Genomic DNA, 22823 nt, shown 5'->3' on the forward strand with positions numbered 1-22823 from the left:
ACCCCACCACTCAGCTCTCCTAGGAAAGGGTGGCCTAGCAACAAACACAAACCAGAGCTGTTTTTCCCATTTACTTAGCATAACCTCCAGGGGCACCATATCCTCAATCTCAAGACACTGCCATATATTTGGAGCCAGATTCATATTCTGATGTTTCATTGGCAGTATAGGATAAAACAGGGAGCTTCTCTAGCTAAGTGGGAAAAGAAAAGACAAAGAGGAGGCTGCTGGCCTCTGACATTTATCATTTACTTTATTTGTCCTCTTATTGAGATATAACGGACATATAACTTTGTATAAGTTTAAGGTATACAATGTAATGATTTGCTATATGTATATATTTTAAAATGATTACCACAGTAAGGTTAGTTAACACATCTATCACCTTGCCTAGCTAAAAAATGTGTTTTGGGGCGCCTGGCAGGCTCAGTTGGTGGAACATGTGACTCTTGATCTCAGGGTTGTGAGTTCAAGCCCCATGTTGGGTATAGAGATTATTTAGAAAAAATAAAATTTTAAAAAAATATATAAATAAAATAAATAATGTGGTTTTGTGTGTGTGTGTGGTGCGAACTTTAAAAATCCACTCTTTCAGCAACTTTTCAATATATGATACGATATTGTTAACTATAGTCACCATGCTGTATATTACATGCCCAGACCTTTTTCATCTTATAACTGGAAGGTTATATACTCTTTGCCCACCTTCACCTATTTCCCCCACCTCCCATCCCGTGTCCCTGGAAACCACCAATCTGTTGTTTCTCTATCATTCAATTGAGATGGCACTTACTGAGAATTAGTTCAAATACATGGACATAATTTTATTTCATGAACAAAACAGCATTGGTCAAAGTGAAAATAGTGATTTCACCTAAGAAGTAAAATACCACAAAATCCACCATGTTGAGGGTGCCTGGGTGGCTCAGTTGGTTAAGCGACTGCCTTTGGCCCAGGTCATGATCCTGGAGTCCCGGGATCGAGGCCCGCGTCGGGCTCCCTGCTCAGTGGGGAGTCTGCTTCTCCCTCTCCCGCTCTCCCCATCTTGTGCTCTCTCTCTCTCTCTCATTCTCTCTCAAATAAATAAAATCTTAAAAAAAAAAAAAAATCCACCATGTTGAATTTACAGTAATGTAAGGGACAAAGGAATACATTGTTCAAACTTGGTAGCAAATAAAGCTAATTCCTACTTAAGAGAAACATGAAATCTCATTTGGGATTACTAACCTATTGTGATTTATCCATGAATAGAGGAAATAGCATAACTTAAAAAGCGAAAATATAGTAGCAGCGCTACATCTTTATTTCTATGCATTTAGGGGAAACAGATAGCTGGCTGGCTGAAGGGAGGGGATGTGGTTACACTTGAGCCAAACTGTAACCAAACCATTAATGCCTCTCTTCAAAAATAGATACAGCAATGCTTTTCTTCTTGACAAGCAGGTAAGTAGTCTAGCCTTGGGGCTTATGAATGTAAGAGTCTCTACTTGATGAGTGCCTACTGATCTATGAGGTATGAAGGATTATTAGAAGATACACATGCCGTAGATACCATAGGCTTTACTTCCAGTCACTTACGGTAGGGGCCAGGGAAATGTATACCCTCTAGTGACTGACCACCCAGGCGTCCCAGAGCTTTTTGATTTGCCAAAGTCCCAGAGAAAGTGTGGACTATGCAGGAACTAACAAACACTCTCAGACTAAATTCTAAAAAAAAATAGAGTTATCCTACATACCGTTGTGTTTGGTACGAATGATCAGGATTGCAACAGAATTTAAATTATTCAGAGAGAAACATTCATTTAGCTTTAAAGCAGGGGTCTACATGCTTTTCTGTAAAGGCCAGATAGTAAATATATTTTACAGGCCATTAGGTGTCTGCTGTAACTCCTCAACTCTGCCACTGCGGTGCTAATACAGGCATGGACAAGATGGAAACAGGTGAGTGTAGCTGCACGCCAATAAACCTATCGACAAAAAAAGCAGCAGACAGGATTTGGCCAAGCCCTGCTCTAACGTGAGTGTTCTCAAGTTCTATATGGACATAAGAAACCCCTGTGCAACTGGTTAAAAAGGTAGGATGCTAGGCCCCAGCCTCCCCCTACAGAATCAGAATCTCTAGGGATGGGGCCTGGAAATCAGCAACTTATAAGGTCCACTAGTGGTATGTAAACCACTTTTTGGTTTGAAAAACACTGTGGTATGCAGCTAGTTTCATCTAAGGTGGGATGGCCCCACTCTCCTAGATGTGGGCCAGCACTTCCTGCATCCTGTGGCAGTAAAAATGCACTGTTTTATCTTTTGTTGGCCTTTCTAGTAGCAGGGCAGATGAAGAAACTGCCATTTTTTTTGCTTTCAGCCTAAAAATGCATACAATAATTTTGCTTTGGTGAAATTAACACAAAACTTAGGATAGGAATTTAAAAGAAAATCCTCAACTTAAAATAACAAGAGTCCAACAAAGATCTCCCTTGAAGTCCTTTAGACTGTAGAGTAGACAAGATCTTTAGTAAAGGACAGGGCTAAATCCGAACAAATAGTTTACTGTGTGCTCCCTTTCCCAAAATACGTCCAGTGAAGGCTTGCTCTGTTGCCTGGAAATTCCACTCCTAACAAGCCATTACTTTGTATCTGGAGGTCTTTGCTTAAATGGAACCTCCTTCAAACTCTCATAAAGACAGAAGGTACAAAATCTCTGTAGACCTCCGAGGGCTGCTCCCAACTTTAGCCATCAGTGGAAAAGAAATTATTCAGCTAAGTCCAGTTGTGTCCAAAAGAAAGTAGCTTTGGATTTGGCTGTCTGTGTCAATGGCCAGCAATCAGTCACCAGAACAAAGTGGCAGTGATGTTCAGGCTGGGAAACAGCGCCGCCTCTTTTTCAGCTCTCCAGATTTTCCTAGGAAGGACAATGAATATCCTAGAGTCAAAGAGATAGTCTTCCTAAAGGGAGCTTCCTAAAGAAAGCACAAGGGCGCCTGGGTGGCTCAGTTGGTTAAGCGACTGCCTTCGGCTCAGGTCATGATCCTGGAGTCCCGGGATCGAGTCCCGCATCGGGCTCCCTCCTCGGCGGGGATTCTGCTTCTCCCTCTCCCACTCCCCCTGCTTGTGTTCCCTCTCTCGCTGTGTCTTTCTCTGTCAAATAAATAAATAAAATCTTTAAAAAAAAAAAAATAAAAAAAAAAAATAAAGAAAGAAAGCACAAATAATCTACAGATACCACCAGGGAATGCAGCTCTTACTGAGGCTTGTGCTGCTGCTGGAAATGAAGAGGAATACTCAGTGAGAGCAGATGTTCTAAAGATTACTAAGACATGGGCTTAGAACGCCTCCTAGAGTTATCGCTGCAGCAGATGACACTGTTTTTTGTTAGACAACAGGGGGATGATTCTGAATTTCTGAAGCCAGGCTGAGACTAGTACTCTATCACCAGTATACTTAATAGGCCGTTAAATATAGGCAGTGGGATTTAGCTCTACACTGTTAGTAGTCAACTAAAATTTTAGGCAAAATGTCTCTGGAGTCCAACACCCGTAGGCCTGAGCTTCTGACTGCTCCCCTTCCCATTGGGGGTAAAAAAAAACCCAAACTGCCATTTTCAGCAAAGTAGGAAGACCTGTTTTTCTACTTGGTTTCCAACTTACAGAAAGAATCAGGAATTGGGAGGCCCAGGTATTAGTACAAAAGCAGTGCAAATGCCTATCAAAGCCAGGGCCCCAATGTACTCACCCAACCTCCCTGGCCCTGGACAAACTCCCGGATGGCACTGTTCCCATTGATCATGTTTGTCATGGGGACAGCCACCTGTCTTGCCATTTCGGGAGCCATGCGGGCCACATATTCAAGAAGCTTCACTGACACTGCCAGAAAGGCTCTCTCGTAAGCTAAGCTGGAATCCTGAGCACACCAGGCCTGGCTGAGAGATTTCACTGTGTCCCGCAGTACAGCTCCTGCCTGGGGAGAGACACAGGAAATCAGTGAAGTAGCAATAAAAAGGTACAGGAGGCTGCAGGTGTAGGAGTCCAGTAAAGCAAGAGTTTCCTAGAGAATGGCAAATGCACCACTGGTTGTATCTGGGGTAATCTTAAGGAGTAGATGGACAAGCTTTTATTACTTTGTTATTTACTGTAATGGGTATAGAGAAAAACATAAGTAGCCCATCAAACCCATGAGTTCAGATATTATTACTTAGGATGAGCACAATGGTTGAAAGAAAAACAAAATGATTTGAAAGAAAAATATTAAGTATGTAATAGTACAGCTGGTCAAGTTGTAGAGGTATTACTTGAATGACTGAAGTCTGGGGAATTCTAAAGTAAAAAAAAAAAAAAAAAGATTTGTTTTTCCTCTTCCTCTTTCCTTCCCCCCAAAATTGATCTAGAAGTCATTAGGTGGGGCCAAGCAAGATCTACTGTGGTGTAGTGTAGGGGGACCCATGGTAGTCAGAGCAGGTTGTCAGAACCCAAGCAAGCTGGGGCACCTGGGTGGCTCAGTCGTTAAGCGTCTGCCTTCGGCTCAGGTCATGATCCCAGGGTCCTGGGATCGAGCCCCTCATGGGCCTCCCTGCTCAGAGGGAAGCCTGCTTCTCCGTCTCCCGCTCCCCCTGCTTATGGGTTCCCTCTCTGGCTGTCTCTCTCTGTCAAATAAATAAAATCTTTAAAAAATTTTTTTAAAGAACCCAAACAAGCTGAAGAGGGCACCCACATGTGTACCCAGATCTTGGTTTCCAAATATCATTCTCCATTGAAAGATACCAGAGTTCTCTGGAGAATGGCTGATTTCAGGCTGGGGCTTGGAAAATACAAGAGATCTGTCAGAAATTAAGGAAGTACTCACAGAATGACAGGGACATGCTAAAAAGACACAGTCCAGATGGAGAGGACTCCCACTGGTCAAAACTGGGACAATTTGAGCATCCAAATAAATAATGATGGTAACAGATTATAACCCTTGAATAAAGTAGGAATTCATAAGTCCGTGTTGCTATAAAAAAAATGAATAGATTGAAATGTTGATGGGATATGGGATATTTACATGGTTTCAAAGTACCTCCCTCCACAACACTTAACTATGTTAACCACAGATATTAACTACAGTGGAGAAGACTTGCAGACACCATCCTAAGTGATTGAAGTTAACATCACTAATGTGACAAATTAAAATTTGTGCCACTTAATAGGTGCTATGAGAACACAGCAATCCTTCCTACCAAAAGTACATACCCTGAATCCACTCATGAGGAAACATGGAACAAACCCAAGCTTAAGGGACATTCTACAAAGTAACCAACCCATAATCTTTGAGCGTCAAGGTCACAAAAAATCAAGGAAAGACTGAGGAACAATGCCAGGTTGAAGGAGACTAAAGAGACATGACAACTAAATGCAGGATCTGATTCTGGCCTGGATCTTTTTGTTGTATGTGACATCATTGGGACAATTGGCAAAACTTCAACAGGATCTGAGGACAAGATGATAATGTGTCAGTGCTGATTTCCTAGTTTTGATGTGGTTATATAAAAGAATGGCCTTGTTTGAAGGAAATGTGAAAGTATTAGGGAATGATGGAACATCATATCAGCTACCTACTCTCAGATGATTCAAGAGGGAAATTCTTTGTACAATTAATTATGTGCAACTTTCCTATGAATTTGGGAGTTTCAAAAAACTTTATTTTTAATTAAAAAACAAAAGTAAATTCAGCTCTCGGCTACCTAGGAAAGTTTCAGTGCAAGCTATTAGGAATAATAAGTCCAGTTCTGCCTGAATAGGTGCACCATCCAAGCTATATTTGGTAAGAAGAATAAAGCATAATGGTGAACAGTGTGGTTCTGGAATCAGTCTGGGTTCAAATCCTAACTGAGTAACCTAACCTAATTTCTTGTTTCCCTCTTCCTCAGTTTCCCTATCTGCTTAAATGGATATCGAGTCAGAAAATATTTATGGAGGGTCTCCCGTATAGGAGGTACTATTCTGGGTTGTGTGAATACTGCAGTGAACAAAGAGGTTAGATGTTTGCTCTCACAGCGTTCCGTGCACAGGAAGAGAGGTTGCCCTGTGAATAACAGTTCCTATAATACCCCAGGGAGTGGTGGAAGGTTTAAATGAGATAATAAGTACAAAGTATTTGTAATACTGTTTGGCACCTGTTAAGTGATGAGTTCATATTACCTGCCATTATCGATATTAATCAGCAACATCTTCTAGAATGTCGCCTATGGTCTTTGCATCCAAGGCAGAATCCAAGTGCCACTGCCAGTAATCAACATTCTAATGAAAAGCCAGCTATGCCCTAGATGGCTGCTGTAAGTACTTAGCCCTCACTGCAGCATACTTGTGGACTTCCTGCCTTTCTGGTACATAATTTCATTGCTGGACCTTGGGGGGGTGTGAGGGGAAGATGCCCGCTTCCAGCCAGATCAATGTTAAAACAGGTACATAAAAGAATAAAGTGCTTTACCAAGAACAAAGTGCTACAGATGTGCTCTATGTCACATAAGCACAGCTCTGCTGAAAAACAAATGGGAACAATCTGAAGGTTGACCAGCCCTTGCCAGTACCTCTCAATACCACTTGGGCCTTTGATTAACTCCTGAAGAATCAGCAATCGGAGAATTATTGCTGTGTCTCCTTGGATGAACATAAGCCCCCAAATCTTTCACAGGACATTTCTAGTTATAGCCATATAAGAGTGGTAAGAAAAGAGCATCTAGAATAGAAAAACAGCAGCAACTTTACCTGTCCCTGAATGGTTTCTGCAATGACATTTTTGGCAGAAGCTTCCAATTCTCCATTGAACTGGTCACCCAACATCCGAAGGCGGCCAGCAATGATGGCCACGTCAAAAGAGCAAGACTCTCCTAAGATGGAGGCAACACGTTCACATTTGTTACAGAACTTGAAGGGACGGCCAGTCCCAGGCATCTGGGCATTGGAGATGTTCTCTAGACTTTAAACAATCTTGGCATCGTTCTCTCCCAAGAACACCTTCAATATTCTGTCAACCCCATAGTCAGAAGATCTCCTTTCACTGAGACTATCTTTCCCTTCTATGGAAACTACTGATTTTCAGGTATTGCTGAAGCTTAGTTTGCCTTTTTGAAACTTAAGAGGAAATAAGAAAGCATACTCAGATGCTCTTATTGACCTGCAATCACCACCTCAGGCTAGGAGCCTTACCTGAATCTGGTTCGTCTCCACAACGTAGGTCCCGGTTAGCAACCTGCATTGTGGTGCCTAAGAAGTCTGTAAGTAAAGTGTCCACGATGCATTCCGTTTGCTCCTCAAAAGTTCGGGGCCTCTTCATTTTCGATATTTGCTGCAGAGTTTTTGCTTTTCCACAAAACAAGCAGTTTTCAGTTCAGCAGGAAGTCAGAAATACTGGTAAACCAGATGCATCTACCTTTGTACTTTGTAAAGTTTCCTAATGGGACGTGTAGTCCTAGAGCCTGTCCTACCAATTTTTTTCAAAACTAGCTGTCAGAAACATGGGACATCTCTGAAAAGCTCACCTACACAGACTGGGAAGACTTTTTGAAGACTTTCAGTTCCTTTTCTCCGAACCACACCCTAGCCAGTACCTAAGATTAATGAGTAACTTTTATCGTTAGCCAATTTAGAACTGAAATAGAGTTGAGGAAGTTTCTTGGGCAATTTCATTTAGAAATACTTCCTGTTAGGTTCTGTGTCTGGGGCAATTTAAAGTTCTGAAGTTATAATAGACAAGCATTCAATTCCTGATAGATGGCATTTGTGTGCCATAATCAGACGTTTTATGTACTGAGTGTTTGTGGGTAAGGAACTATGCCTGGCACTACAAATAAGACAGGAAAATGACACAGACACAGCTCCTGTCCTCATGGAGCTTATGTTTCAGCATGCACAGCAGATATTACATGACTAATCCCATAATTTCTTGTGCTTATTGAGATACAGTGTGTGACTACAGTGTGCAATGGGTAATCAGAGCTAGGGGGTTAGGAAGGCTTCCTTGAGGTTGTAACATCTTAGATGAGCTCTGAAGGACAAGTAGGGATTATGAGGCAAAGAGGAGAAATAAAAGCATTCCAGGTGGGAATAGGATATATAGAAGCTGAGAAGGTGGGAAAAAAGTTGGGTGTTTGAGGAATTAGGAATGGGGATAACACAAAGTACTTCACAGGGAAATTTTATGAGGATTAAATAAGATAATGTTATGTGGGATGATCCAGCAGTTTCTGACCTGTAATAAGTGTTAAACATCTTTCCTGTTAGCCCAAGGCCTGAGGACCAGGATCACAGGGATCTGGGATTCACTCTCCAACAGAATTAAGTAGGATTCTCCTGACAGGGGTTAGACACCATCACTGTTTTGACGAGATCTCATGATTGGACACTTACCCACAGTGGCCACCTTCTTAATGTAGCCACACTTAGATTTTGGATTTGGGTGTCAGCACTCAAACTATCAGGTCTTCCAGGGTATTCTGACCTGGTGAGCTGATAAGAGATTCAGGCATAAGCAGTAAGTCAGTTATTCAGAACGAAAGTTCTACTTGCAAAATAAAGAGAACCAATCTTCTGATTTCTATTCTATTCTAAATAGATCATAAATTGCTTTTGGATGAGAAACAGAAATTAGGTAAAGGGCCGTTTTCATTTGTCATCTATTACTAGGGCTGAAACTTCAGTTTCTGCTAAGTAAGCTTCAGACCTCTAACATAAGAAGGTCCTTCTGAGATAATTCTGAGCCACCTCCTTTCACACTAGAGCCAGTTACTAAAAATTTAAGGATTCCATCAAATTAATTTATGACATACTCCCCAAATAGCATACGAAAACAAACAAAAGTTTTATACGATACCATCCAATTGGTGTTAAATATCTTACCCAAGGTAAACGGCATCTGTAAGTGACAGAATAGAAATTTAAAACCAAGTATGTCCTACCTCAAATAATAAATCTTTTCCCACAGTAATTCGTTTCACGGCTGATGTACTTATGGGCAAATGCCATCTTAGGAATCTAATCTTTTTTTTTTTTTAACATATAATGTATTATTTGTTTCAGGGGTATACAGCTGTGATTCATCAGTCTTACACAATTCACAGCGCTCACCGTAGCACATACCCTCCCCAATGTCCATCACCAGCCACCCCATCCCTCCCACTCCCTCCACTCCAGCAACCCTCAGTCTGTTTCCTGAGATTAAGAGCCTCTTATGGTTTGTCTCCCTCTCTGGTTTCATCTTGTTTCATTTTTCCCTCCCTTCCCCTATGATCCTCTGTCTTGTTTCTCAAATTCCTCATATCAGTGAGATCATATGATGATTGTCTTTCCCTAATTGACTTATTTCGCTCAGCGTAATACCCTCTAGTTCCACCCACGTCGTCGCAAATGCAAGATTTCATTTTTTGATGGCTACATAATATTCCAGTGTGTGTGTGTGTGTGTGTGTGTGTGTGTGTATACATAAACACCACATCTTCTTTATCCATTCATCTGTCGATGGACATCTTGGCTCTTTCCATAGTTTGGCTATTGTGGACATTGCTGCTATAAACATCGGGGTGCACGTACCCCTTCGGATCCCTACATTTGTATCTTTGGGGTAAATACCCAGTAATGCGATTGCTGGGTCATAGGGTAGCTCTATTTTCAACTTTTTGAGGAACCTCCATACTGTTTCCCAGAGTGGCTGCACCAGCTTACATTCCCACCAACAGTGTAGGAGGGTTCCCCTTTCTCTACATCCTTGCCAACATCTGTCATTTCCTGACTTGTTAATTTTAGCCATTCTGACCGATGTGAGGTGGTATCTCATTGATATTTTGATTTGTATTTCCCTGATGCCAAATGCTGTTGAGCACTTTTTCGTGTGGCTGTTGGCCATTTGGATGTCTTCTTTGCAGAAATGTCTGTTCATGTCTTCTGCCCATTTCTTGATTGGATTATTTGTTCTTTGGGTGTTGAGTTTGGCAAGTTCTTCATAGATTTTGGATACTAGCCCTTTATCTGATACGTCATTTGCAAATATCTTTTCCCATTCTGCCGGTTGTCTTTTGGCTTTGTTGGCTGTTTCCTTGGCTGTGCAAAAGTTTTTTATCTTGACACGTCCCAATAGTTCATTTTTGCCCTTGCTTCCCTTGCCTTTCGCCATGTTTCTAGGAAGAAGTTGCTGCGGCTGAGGTCGAAGAGGTTGCTGCCTGTGTTCTCCTCAAAGATTTGATGGATTCCTTTCTCACATTTAGGTCTTTCATCCATTCTATTTTTGTGTGTGGTGTAAGGAAATGGTCCTGTTTCATTCTTCTGCAGGTGGCTGTCCAATTTTCTCAACACCATTTGTTGAAGAGACTGTCTTTTTTCCATGGGATATTCTTTCCTGCTTTGGAATCTAATCTTTGCATTATCTTATCCTCTGCATTATCTTGTAGAATCAATGTTTTAAGGCTAAGGAAACGGAGTATACCTTCTCCTGGACAATGTAGGGTAGTTTCCTCCTTTGTGTATTTCTTCTTGAGGCTTCATTATAGCGTCTTCCCGAACCATCCCATCCCTTCTCCCACAGCTCACATACCCCTCACTCTTGCAGTTCAAGTTCTGTCTCCCAGTTATTGCTGAAAAATGAGGCCACAATGCTTCCACCATCACTTGCTTCTTTTCCTGCTCTGGCCACAACAATTTACATCCCTCTCTCAAAAGCCTCATCACCTTTTATCATTGGCTCAAAGTCTAGGGTCTTGTCATCTGCACCAGGTCTGCCTGTGAATGAGGATCCTGGGTACAGCTCCTCTCAATGTGTAAATCTATAACTGAGAAAATAAGTTCTTTGCCTCCTCTCCCCCAAACACCCAATATATGAGAAAGGGATAGAATAATGGTAACAGAACTCCCATTCAAAAAGGGGGGTGGGGGAAATGGAGCCATTTAATAGCCACTAGTCCATGGCAATAAGATTATGGTCAGGAACTACATAAATGATTGCCTCTGCAATGTTCTAAAGCGCCATGGTCATCAGTGGGCACCCATTACATGTGAAATACATACTATTTCCCAACAAGACAGACATTAGAAAACCATTTTTATAAAAGCACAATATCAACTATTCTGAAGGATTTTTAAAAATATGCACCTACTTATATCACATCATCAAACCATATGTCTGCCAAGGCTAGAGAGACCTCTTAGGGAGAAGAAATATAATTAACTTCATGGTATACTTAAGCTTTAGTCATTTTGCTTATAAATTAGCAAAATCAGGCTACAGTTAAGAGAAATCATTTCTTCCTTGAGATCATTTTAAAAGTATACTTTTCAAAAGCAACAGTTTCGTATTCTGCTATGCCCCATATATTACAGAGAAGCAACCAAGTAGGACTTAATCTTTTTAAAGCTCCAATAGCTAGGATCATTTTAGTAACATTTATTCAATTATTGAGCCATACCTAATTTTCTTTAGGTCAACATTTCAATTATAGTCTTTAATTTTTAAAAAAAGTCCATCAGTTTACTTAATCTTTACCATTTCTATCCTGTTCCCTTATAACACTGTAAATTGGCAGCACTTTACACTTCCATTTTATTTCTTTTAGCACCTAATTAAACATTCATGGTTTAACCGAACAAGTCAAACTATGGAAAAAGCAATTCTGAAGCTGTTTTGATCTCTCTACATCTAATCCCTGGGGACCCATGATCTAGCTCATTCTCAATGAAGAGCGATTTTGTCCCGCCAAGGCACCTTTGGCAATGTCTGGAGACATTTTTATTATGACTGGGGGTTCTATTGGCATCTAGTGGGTACAGGTCAAAGATGTTAATCATCCTACAGTGCACAGGAAAACCCTCCACAACAAAGAATTATCTGGCCCCAAATGTCAGTAATGCCACTTTTGAGAAACCCTAGTCTAGGTGGACTTCCACTATTGTTTGGTTGATACAATATAGCAAAATACACACTTCAAACATCAGCCCCAAAACACCATCAGAATCTAATTACTGACAGCCACTCATTTGGTAAATATTTATTGAGTCATCACTATGTGGCAGACTGTGGAGATGGAAGGAAAGAACATCACCATCCTTAGAAGTTGTCCAGGGGGAGATCAATTCACAAAATCCAGGCCCTTGCCAGAAAATTCAATACTGTCTGTTATCTACTCCTATTAAGAGCCTAGTTGAGAGAAATGATGGATGAAAAAAATTTTTAAAGGTATGCAGTCCATTTACATATCTACGTGACGAAGTCCTTGAATTAAGCTAGATGATATTTGAATTGTGTTAAGTCCTTGAAGAAATGCCCTCCCTAAGCTCCATGTTAAAGTTATGCTCTCTGCTTTCATTGAAGAACACCATTAAGTCATGAGAAATCCGTTACTAACTTCCCCTAAGAATCTTGTATGTATCCCTCTGTGTCACCTATGTGAAACTACCTGTAAATTTCTTTTAGAAATTAATATTGGAAGGCTTCTTCCTCTCTGATGACATCTATACACCTATTTCTCTTCACCCTGACTGCCAAATCACTTAGCTAAATTTGAGGCTCAACTGTACCAATTATGTAGGCCCTTAAGCCTGAACATTTGTGTACTTCCCCATCCCCAACCAAGCTGGTCTGAGGTGGTATTTCCATTTTCCCTGTTGTGGATCCTCTGGTTATTTATACTTTACTATATATACTTTAAACCATTTTATTACATCTGCTCTTGCCATAAGTTGCCTCAGTTAATGTATATAATGTGGGCAGGTATGAATAAAATTAAAAGCAAGGAAGAGTGACAGAAAACAATTACAACAGTACTGCTAGACACATGCACTGGAGGCCGTGACAGCCTGAACAGGACCCATAATGAAAGCATCAAGGGTCACAGAAAACTTCCTGCAAGAGCTCCTGACTGAGCAGAATGCTGAAAGACAAGGACTAGATGTTACCTAAAGAAAGGAGATATGAGGGTGAGGAAATGTTCTAGCCAAGAAATAAAAGCAGGAGCAAAGCACAGAGGTGAGAGAGAGCCTTGTGCATTCAAGGAATGCCAAGTGGTTTGCTTATGCAAGAACAGGGTGTTTAGGCGAGAGGTGAGACAGGAACTGAAGAGTTACTTCTGATACCGCACTGAAGGACTTTGGACTCTGGCCTTGAAAAGCATGATTAGATAGAGGAGACCAGTGAGGAATTTATTGCAGTAATACAGGGAAGAAAAGATGACCCCCACAAATGATGACTTCATCAGTTTCCATAAACATCAGGCATCTTTAATTAGTAAAACAATCCCTAAAACGGATTAGAAAAGAATCCAAATCCTATCCTCACCCCCTCCCCATCCCCTTACCAACATTAACCTTTTCAACATCACCTGGAAAAATGGGGTCATTCACCTATAGGTATGAGAAGAATAAGTCAATAGTCTTTGGACAAAAACATAAGAATCCTGATTCTGAGATTGTCCATTCTCCTTTGCATTTGATAGTATCTGGACTTACAAGCGAATTCTAATAAGAAAAACTAGGGACTCTGATAGCTACTCATCTCACTTAGCACAAGCAGCAAGAATCTGTTATGATTTTATGTCTCCAATTGTTCCAAGCACAGTTTCTAATACCGAAATAAAACTATTCAAGGTCTCAGTCCTCGGCTCATTTTGTTTCACAGAGATCTGCATTTCTGAGCTCTCGGGCTCCAAGAGCAGTTCTGTTAGGAACAGGCAGCCAGTGTCATCCTGAGCACCGAGGTAGGCTTTCCACGGGTGAGCGCCCGCCCTGCTCATTGCGATGGTCTGGATGTTCACTACCTGCAGGGCCATCTGGAGGGTGTCAGGATGGACGGCTCCCCGCCAAGGGAACACTTGCTGATGAGCAACTTTCAGGCTAAACCAAGTTTTCTCAAAATACTCAGCAGTCAGCTGGCAACTGGGGACTAGCATGAGGGCTTCAGAATCAGGAAGTTCCTGTACTGTCTCCTTGCTCTCTTCAGGAATCAGGGGACCTAAAAGAGTTAGAAAGCTTGTGTAAGAGATCTTCTTAATCTATACCAATTATGGTTTTTTTAAAAAAGATTTTATTTATTTGAGAGAGAGAATGTGAGCAAGGGGAGCAGCAAAGGGAGAAGCAGACTCCCTGCTAAGCAGGGAGCCCGATGCAGGGACTCGATCCCAGGACGCTGGGATCGTGACCTGAGCCGAACTGACTGAGACACCCAGATGCCCCCGAACTATGATTTTAACTAGATTTCCGTAAGTACACAATGTGCCTTTTATCCTTGGATAAATGATTGAAATAGCCAATGAGGAACTTCTTTCTTGCTCATGTAGACTTCAAATTCAGGCAATAGTCTGAGACGTAGCTAGGGTACTCTACTTTCTACCAGTCGTTGCAAAAGGTAAAGATTTTTCATGACAAGACATAAAGTAAGGACTATTTTTACCTGGAGTGGCAAAGGATGCAGTGTTAGGAAGCTCCGGGCCCTGACGCTCCGCCCGCTGGTATTTAGAGATGGTTGCCCAGCGGGCTTTGCCATAGACTGGAACCAGTGTGTTGAAGTCTGAGGCCCAACTATTCACAGGTCTTTCTGCCTGATCCTCCAAAAGTCCGAGAGAAGGGTCAGATTTAGGGCTACACAGGATCCTCTTCACTTCATCAATGCCAGCTAAGAGAAGTCGATAATAGAAGAGACCCCGGTCTCGTACTGCCATATCCTTTTCTTCCTCTGTGGTAAGACAAAGACTGAGTTAATTACAAACAAAACCAAAAACACTCTTTCTACCCTGTGCCAACCGCAATAGGGGGAAAAAAAAAAAGGAAGGAGGGAGGAAACGTTAACATTGTCTTCTTGGGTCCCCGAGACGACTCACCAAACAGTGTCAGCTCTCAGAATGTTACTATCTGACACAGCAAGTACAATTTCCTTCTGAAGAACCTACCTATGCAGTAATGTAACAGACGCCCCAGCATGTCCTGGCACTCGGCAGGCCGGGAGAGGAAAAGGCGCAGCAGTGCAGTGAGTAGCTCCATCTTCACAGCTGGGAAGGTCTCTGATTTCACATTCTCCACAAAGTCTTCCAACACATAGGGAGCATTGGGGATTCTCTCCCCATGGACGCCAAGGAGCCAAATAAGTGCCTGTTTCCCCTGGGGAATGAAGGAGTAAGAGCAGGTGGTCAATATTTGGCTGTCCCAAACACAGTGGCAGGTTTTGCTTCCCCCCAACGTCAGCAGGAAAGATATAATCTTTTATTTACTTCAATTGGCATTGTTATCAATCCCCCACACCCTGGCTCCACTCTGTACAACAAACAGGAATAAAATGTTACTACTGCAAAGGAGACTCAAGACTCCCAGAGCCTGTGTTGGTTAAGAAATAAGGCTTCCTCAGTTTGGGGGCCTCTGCCCCAGTCTGGGGTTTAATGTGTCAGTGGAAGTGACTGAAAGATTCCTCTAAACCACTTCATGAAAGTGGTAATTAACCTAGAGTGCAAATCGGAGTCATCTGTGAAGCTTCTTAAAAATCTATGTGTCTAGGTCTACCACTCCTGCATATTTAAGTCGGTGGGCCTGCAGTGAAGCCCAAATATGCAAAAATTTGATTCTCATTCCAGCTAAAAACTCCATGGTCTAAATCTCTGGCTCAAAACTGTTCAAGAAAACAATGATATCAAAGCATTTGTAATAAAAATCATAGATAAGTCTCATGTTTTTATCACTTCTATCCTAACTACACCCAAAAGAGAATCTGAGGTGGCAATCAATTCTAAGAATTTCCACATTCAGACACCGGGTAGAGAAGAATTAGATTCCATTTCACAGTGCAGGGTCCCAAGCATTTCCCTCTGCCTGGAGGTAAAGGAGAATTGCCATCTACCTCGCTGTCTTGAATGTTCTCCTCACAGCCGGGCAGGGCCTGACACACAGCTTCCGTACACTGAGGACACAACCAAACCAGGTCTCGGAAAGTCTGCACCACCACTACAACACAGCTCAGGATACAAGAGCACAGGATTAGAGGCTCCATGCAGGAAGGAATCTTAAGAGAAGTCACATATTCAGACTAGATTGCTACGTGAATTTCTGTAAAACGGGTGTTAGAGGGGTGGTCCATGATTATCTGAGAAATGTCTGACATGGGCAATAATTTCTTTTTCTTTTTTAAAGATTTTTTTTATTTATTTATTCATGAGAGACAGAGAGAGAGAGAGAGAGAGGCAGAGGGAGAAGCAGGCTCCCAAGGAGCAGGAAGCCCGATGCGGGACTCGATCCCAGGACCCTGAGATCATGACCTGAGCCGAAGGCAGACGCTTAACCATCTGAGCCACCCAGGCGCCCAGGGCAATAATTTCTTAAATGGATGTTGCTCATATTGGATTGGCTATGAGGACAAATGAGCTCATATACGCAAAAGCACATGGTAAATGTAAAGCAAATGTGAGATCATGTTATTGTTGATTGATATTCTGAAGACAGTATAAATGGAGCCCCCACTGCTGCCATAAAGCAAAAAGAGGGTAAAGGTGGGGAGTTAACAAGCACTGGCATTCTGGTAGCCCTCATTATCTACAGAACAGCCTTGCAGACTTATGGCAACCAGAAGACCCTCTACCTCTTAGATCTATAGATCCTATGCTTCTCTGATGGCAACAGATGAGGATGCAAAGAAAAGTTTAAACCTCTGTTAATCAACAACAAATATTTTTTGAGCAACAGCTATAGGGGTGGCAATTGACAAAAAATAAAAAATAAAAATAAAAATAAATAAATAAATAAAAAAGCTTGAAGGATAGGCAGCCATTACCTGTGGTAATGTGCTCTTGCCGAAGCCCCAGCAACTCTGTTAGAATCTGCACACACTGATCTGTGTAGGTCTTGGCAATACCACCTACAGAGGAAGAGAAAGCAAAAAAAGTGGTAAGTCAAATCCTAGCACCTCATTTTATAAAAACTTCCCACCAGCCAAAGACAAAGAGGACCAGGGATACCTTAAAAAAAAAAAAATCACCCCTTGCTTGATGAAATAACAATTTAAGTTTCCTAAGTTTGGTAAGAGTGAACTTTCCATTGAACAAGGTGGAAAACTTTCAGTAACAAAGGTATGTATGTGGCAGCCAGATACGAGGCCTCGAGGCCACTGGCTGCAGAGCACCTCACAGCAGCGTCCCTGCAGGGACACCTGACCGCAGGAGCACTGCTCCCCTTTGTTCGCTCTTCCTGACCCTGAAAATAATCACTCTTTATTCTAATATAAGGGCTCCTTCTCCTCTTCCACTTCAAGCCCTCCAACAAAACATTACTCCCTGGGTGCTTTCATTTGGTGAGTCACTCTGGCCTTTTGAATCCCAGACAGAGTAATACGAAAAAGCCTGGAAGATTTAGTATTTATTCTGTGTTGGTCTGTACTTGGCACAATACATAGCCCATAGCAGAAGCTCAATAAACAAGTGGTCAATTGTCACAGGACTTTGAGTCTGGAAAGCCGGGTTCTGACCCTGGGTCAGGAACTACATGACCTTTTGGCCATTTAATAACCTTTTTCTTTCTGAGTTTCTTCATCTCTAAAATGAGGTGATAACACTTGTCCACTTTTCCAGACTGCCTCCAAAGACTGTCCTAAGATGATATATGGGAAAGCATTCTGGATAGTAGCCAAAAAAAAGGCCATATAAATTTTGAGTACTCTAGTTTGAGTTACGTGTATTCTCTATCCTAGAAGATACGGTAACACCAGTGTTGACAAAAAAAAACAAAACACCTCCCTCCCCACTCCTGTCTGTGGCCACTGACCCCGTTTTTTGGTGCCTGGTAATTGGTCTCTGATGCAAGATTCACGCCCTTTTGTTCGCTATGATTCCAAGGCTTTCTGGTTAGTCGAAGGTCTCCAAAAGGAAAAGCAGCAGACCCCTACCTATGGCAAAGATGGCAGCCTGGGCAAAGTCGGCTGACACGTCAGTACAGTACCCTCGGAGCTCCTCTAGCACCTGCTGTACGTTCTCATCGTTCACCAGCTCGCATAGCACCTCCACCTTCTGCAGCTTGATGTAGTGGGGCTCCGAGTAGAAGCAAAAAAACTTTTTGTAGTGGCTGCTAAAGTGACCGGGCAAACTATGCAAGATCTGACGCACATGACATAGGGCAGCAAAACAGAGCTCGCGGCTCTCTGAAGAACAGGCAGCCAGCAAAGGGCCCTTGACTTGCACAAGCACATCAGTTTGTACATGGGGGAATTTTTTTGCCAAGATCAGAAAGAGTTTCGTGGCTCCCATCACCACACCGGGGCTACTGCTCTTGAGAAAGCTATCTAACAGATTGAGAATGTCAAACAGCTCCTCCTCACTGCGGGGTTGATAGCGTAGCAGAAAGTTCAATACTTCAGCCTGGCCCCATTGGTCCAGTTTTGGCATTCTAACCAAAAAAGAAAAGAAAAGTGTTATTTTAGCAACCAAATTAGGACCTTCTGCATGCAAAAGCCATGTCACCAGTCATCTGTTCATCATAACAAGGAGAATTCTTGAAAACAGGCTATGCCGTAATAGAATCACTCTTTTCATGTACTATTTAAAGTTTACACAAAATAGGCTTTAAATTCCGAGATGAATTTACACTACAAATTCTCATCATCTAGGGCCAAGGACCATGATCACTATACCTAGATCCAGATTCTTTACAGTTTAAGACACGATAAATTGCTCAGTTTGGGGGACATAACGATTGTAGAGGAGGGCAGAACCTATTTCCACAGGATATTTCTACCATCTCTCTATATCACCAAAAGAAACTAAGACAAATAAAAGAAATCCTCTCAATGAAATATGAGGAAGTTAATAGTTATGGTTAACTTTACTACTCTACAGAAGTTGTTCAAGACGTCTCCTTAATTCAACATGTCAAGATCCCACTAGGATGCAGATCTCATCATAACAAAAAGAGCACCGAGGCATCCAAACCGATTTAAGAGATGGTGGGCAATGGGCTTGTTGATGACAACACCTCCTTCCTGTTTCAGAATTTCCTCTAGAGACCTCAGGCAGTTCACAACCACAATTGGATCCTGGTCACGTAGCAAACTGTATAATTCATTTACCAGAGCACCGTCTATAAAAGAGCACGAAGATCTCAGATAAAGAACAGCTTCAGAATCTCAGGAATAGAGCTGAGTACTAGCTCCAGGCAGACAAAGCTGAACTTCTCTGCTACAAAAATAACAAAGGCAATAATAAAGTGAAAGGCAAAAAATTGCCATCTCCAGACTGTTCTAAGTAGCTAATGTGATGGATCTCACCTGGGCCCCAAAGAAAAGGCTTCTCTGATCTCAAAAAATACCAAACCAGCCTTTCTACTTAAAGCGACAAGTACAGAAGTAGGGCCACATTACTATTTCCTACCAAAGTCATGTCATCTTTTACAAAGTCATACATATAACCGAGGCACAAATAAATACTGATGACGGATTATACTGAAACTTACCCACTTCAGAGTCTCCATGAAGATTATGCATCTTGGCACAACCAAGGACTGCCACTCTTCTGACATATGAAGCTTTATCTCGCAGACCTTTGAGAATAGGCTGTTGGATATATTCCTGCACACCAGGCATCCTAAGCAACACATCCTGGAGTCAGCCAGATCCTGAAATACTAGTTTTGACATAATTCAGCCCCTATTCACTTAACAGAAAGTTCAGTAGATGTTTGAATGTACATCTATCACATCATAAAGAATTAGGGAAAGTCACTGCCACACTTAAAAAGTCATACTTGACTTTTCATTTGGAATAATACTCCAGGGGTGGCAAAAACATATATCTACATGACTGTTTACAAATCATTAACCAAAACCAAAAACTATTTCAGCAAGAGTGAGGATGGAAAACTCCCTTTAATGTAACCATATGACAGTTTTTTAAGCCTAAGCAATGGCTGAAAACCTGAGTTCAGGTTACAACTGCATTTTCCCTAGTATTAAGAACCTCACCATTGAAGACCTGCCCCGTGGTCTCCTAAATACCTCAGCCACTGATAAACAGTCAGGGAAGAGGGTACTCACCTGAGGCTACACATGCTCCGTAACGCCAGCCCTCGAACCATTGGATTGGGATCCGAACAGTCTTTGCACAATGTATTAATGGCCAAGAGAGCCAGATCTGGTTTCAGGGGGGCGTATGTACACATGTACAGATAAACCAACTTCTTCTGAACAATATCTACGGTGGCACTGGCCTTCACCATTTCCATGAAAACACCAGACATGTCCAAGCCCTGAGTCATGTGCCTGAAACCAACACACATAGCAGGAGAAGTAAAATACATAATCCCCAGCCTACAATGAGAGGCATTTTACCTATACACATCCTGGTGATCCAACTAGATTGTGAAGGAAGCAACCAAGTCCACCTTGTCTATTATACTGCACAATACTTCACACCATGGGCCTATGTAAACGTTTTTCTATTCATTCAACACTTATTGAATTCCTGGAACATTCCAGTCTAATTCAGCTTCTATATTCCAGGGATATGCTCTGGGGATGTAATCTTTTTTTTTTTAAGATTCTTTTTTTTTATGTTATTTATCAGAGAGAGAGAGAGAGCACGCACAGGCAGGGGGAGCGGCAGGCAGAGGGAGAAGCAGGCTCCCCCCAGAGCAGGAAGCCTGATGCAGGGACTCAATCCCAGGACCCTGAGATCATGCCCTGAGCCAAAGGCAATTAACCGACTGAGCCACCCAGGTGCCCCTCTGGGGACATAATCTTGAAGAAGGCATGGTCTCAGATCTTTAGGAACTCAAAGTATTACTAAGGAGCAAGACAAAAACACCACTAATTACAGTACAATACGTAAGTGTTAAAACAGAAGTAACAGATAAAGTTGGGGCACCTGGGTAGCTCAGTAGGTTAAGCGTCTGACTCTTGGTTTCAGCTCAGGTCATGATCTCAGGGTTGTGAGTTCAAGCTCCGTATTGGCTCTGCGCTAAGCATGAGGTCTGCTTGAGATTCTCTCTCTCCCCACTCTCTCTCAAATAATTAATAAATCTTTAAAAAAAAAAAAAAAAAGAAGTAACAGACAAGGTGCAATGGGGACCCAGAAGTCTAATACTGCCAAGAAATCATAAAACGTTTCCAAAGAGAAAGTAATACTTTAGTTGAATGAGCCGGAATTTTCCAGGCAGGTGTAGTTAGGTAGGTAACACATGCTATGAGGCATGTAGACATCAGCAAGAATGCTACATTCTTTTGAGAGTATGCAAGCAGTTGTGTTAGCAGGGTGTTCTTTGGGTGCTATGGTAAGAAGTTTGGACTTCATTCTGTAGATCATTGTTTCTCAAACTGTGGTCTCCTACAGGAATCAGATGGGATATCTGTTTAAAATGCATATTGCTGGGTTCCATCCCACCCTCCCGAAAGCAGCATTACTGGATTGGATGAAAATTTTCCACTTTTTTTTTTTTTTAAAGCACCCCAAGGGACTTTTGTGCATACTAACGTTTGTTATCCACAACTGCAGCCAAGAGTTATACATTTAAATTCATGTTAGGAAACTTCTGACTGAAATGAAGAGGCAAGGTCTGACCTACTAGTAAGCCACTGCAATTGCTTTGGTAATAAAACCAGAAGAGCGGTGCCAACAAAATAGAAATACATAGACGTTTTCTTAAAAAAAAGAGGATGGATATTTAGAACTATATATCCATACCATCTGACTTGAGAAGTGAAAATCAGGCGTCATCAAGATTGACTCCCTCCCTTGGTCAGCTGGATGGTGACATTCCTCAACCCAAACATAAGCGGAAGAGCAGGTTTGGGGAGAGGGGAAGGATGCAGGTGCTATTTTGCATGTCTTTGAAGAAATGTCCAGGTGGGGATGCCCAGCAGGCAAGAGGATATGTGGGTTTGAAGATACAAAAGGCTTTCTGTACTAGACTCTATAGATGTGGGAATCAGCAGTGTTAAGTTCAAGACATGGGTGTAACCACCCTGCTGAGTAAACCAAGTCAAGCAAGTGCCTCAGGGGAGGCTGCGGCGGCCATCCAGAGAAGCAGGAAGGCCAAATCATACCCTGCCCTGAGTTCATTCACTCTTTCCGAGCAGCCACGGGTAGAGGGCCCGGATGGGGGCTGCGGCGGGGAGTTCGGGCGGTAGCTGATACCTAATCACTCGCTGGATGACATTCCGGTAGCGCAGCCTATCCGCCTGAACGTGAGGGTTACACAGAGCTTTCTTCAGCTCCTTCACCACGTCCTCGGAACCAAGGTACGGCATCTTCAACGGCCGCGGGGCAGCCCCACACACCCCTAGGTAACTCGCGGGCTCCTCCTAGCCCTGACGTGCGAACCTGGGTAAAGCAAATGTCAGTCAGCGAAGAGACCAAAGGCGTGATCTCGCCCCAGCCTCGCCAGGCCCCAGCACACTCACACCAACCCCCTCCGCGTCCCGGCGAGCCCCAAACGAGGCTCTGTGGTTCCTTCCTGGGACCTGCAAGCCGGCTCGCTCCGCCTGAGACCGCTCCGGCTACCTCGAGGCCCCTCGCCCCATTTCCAGCCCCGCCGCCGAAGGTCCGCCGACCCCTCCCTCGCCAGTTCCAGCCCTTCGTGCGCCTCCGCGCGGTTGCGGGCCCGGATAGGCCCAATCAAGCTTTCTGCGGAAGTCCCGCCTCCTCGGGGCCGACCGCGCACAGCAGCTGCCACTCACCTTCTCGCAGCGAGCGCCGAGCGTCGCCCGGACGCCGACCTTAGGGCGCCCTTCCCCCACCTCTCCCCTTCAGGCGCAGCCGCGCGGCTCCCTCTGGTGGAGGCGCGGCTGGCCATCGGAAATCCGCTGCTTCGGCCTGTCTCCGCCCAGCAGCGCGCGCTTTGAGTGCCCGGCCTCAGCCCG

At 42.9% G+C, this 22823-nt stretch overlaps 2 protein-coding genes across 5 annotated transcripts; both read right to left on the bottom strand.

The window, feature by feature from the left end:
* Positions 1–2878: 2878 nt before the first annotated feature.
* On the bottom strand, positions 2879–7349 carry BCL2L15 (BCL2 like 15). Its single transcript, XM_021690252.1, has 4 exons — positions 7176–7349; positions 6735–6856; positions 3727–3951; positions 2879–2896 (listed from the first exon to the last, which is right to left on the bottom strand). The coding sequence occupies exons 1-4, from the start codon at positions 7300–7302 to the stop codon at positions 2879–2881; spliced, it is 492 nt and encodes a 163-aa protein (XP_021545927.1). The 5' UTR covers positions 7303–7349.
* A 5861-nt stretch (positions 7350–13210) lies between these two features.
* AP4B1 (adaptor related protein complex 4 subunit beta 1) lies at positions 13211–22555 on the bottom strand. Of its 4 annotated transcripts, none has more exons than XM_021690001.2 (11): positions 22425–22555; positions 22099–22284; positions 20001–20225; positions 19422–19552; positions 18902–19049; positions 17863–18359; positions 16756–16839; positions 15829–15932; positions 14891–15098; positions 14395–14676; positions 13211–13956 (listed from the first exon to the last, which is right to left on the bottom strand). In XM_021690001.2, exons 2-11 carry the CDS (start codon positions 22209–22211, stop codon positions 13529–13531), a joined length of 2220 nt encoding a protein of 739 aa, XP_021545676.1. In that variant the 5' UTR covers positions 22212–22284; positions 22425–22555; the 3' UTR covers positions 13211–13528. The 4 variants fall into 4 exon arrangements, with proteins under 4 accessions (XP_021545676.1, XP_021545677.1, XP_021545678.1 ...); XM_021690002.2 differs by lacking the exon at positions 22425–22555 and adding an exon at positions 22365–22378; XM_021690003.2 differs by lacking the exons at positions 22099–22284; positions 22425–22555 and adding an exon at positions 21646–21683.
* Positions 22556–22823: the final 268 nt, after the last annotated feature.

This window comes from Neomonachus schauinslandi, chromosome 4 (genome assembly GCF_002201575.2).
Source record: "Neomonachus schauinslandi chromosome 4, ASM220157v2, whole genome shotgun sequence".
NCBI lineage: Eukaryota > Metazoa > Chordata > Mammalia > Carnivora > Phocidae > Neomonachus > Neomonachus schauinslandi.

Bases quoted from the DNA above. Each gene is read 5' to 3' on its own strand.
- BCL2L15 (XM_021690252.1), bottom strand. From the start codon at position 7,302: ATGAAGAGGCCCCGAACTTTTGAGGAGCAAACGGAATGCATCGTGGAC. The intron at 6,857-7,175 runs GTAAGGCTCCTA...CCTCCATCTTAG, and splicing joins TGGAGACGAACCAGATTCAG to GAGAGTCTTGCTCTTTTGAC. The intron at 3,952-6,734 runs GTAAAGTTGCTG...GTCTCTCCCCAG, and splicing joins CAGAAACCATTCAGGGACAG to GCAGGAGCTGTACTGCGGGA.
- AP4B1 (XM_021690001.2), bottom strand. From the start codon at position 22,211: ATGCCGTACCTTGGTTCCGAGGACGTGGTGAAGGAGCTGAAGAAAGCT. The intron at 15,099-15,828 runs GTAGATGGCAAT...TTCATTCCCCAG, and splicing joins AGAACATTCAAGACAGCGAG to GGGAAACAGGCACTTATTTG. The intron at 13,957-14,394 runs GTAAAAATAGTC...TAACTCTTTTAG, and splicing joins TGCATCCTTTGCCACTCCAG to GTCCCCTGATTCCTGAAGAG.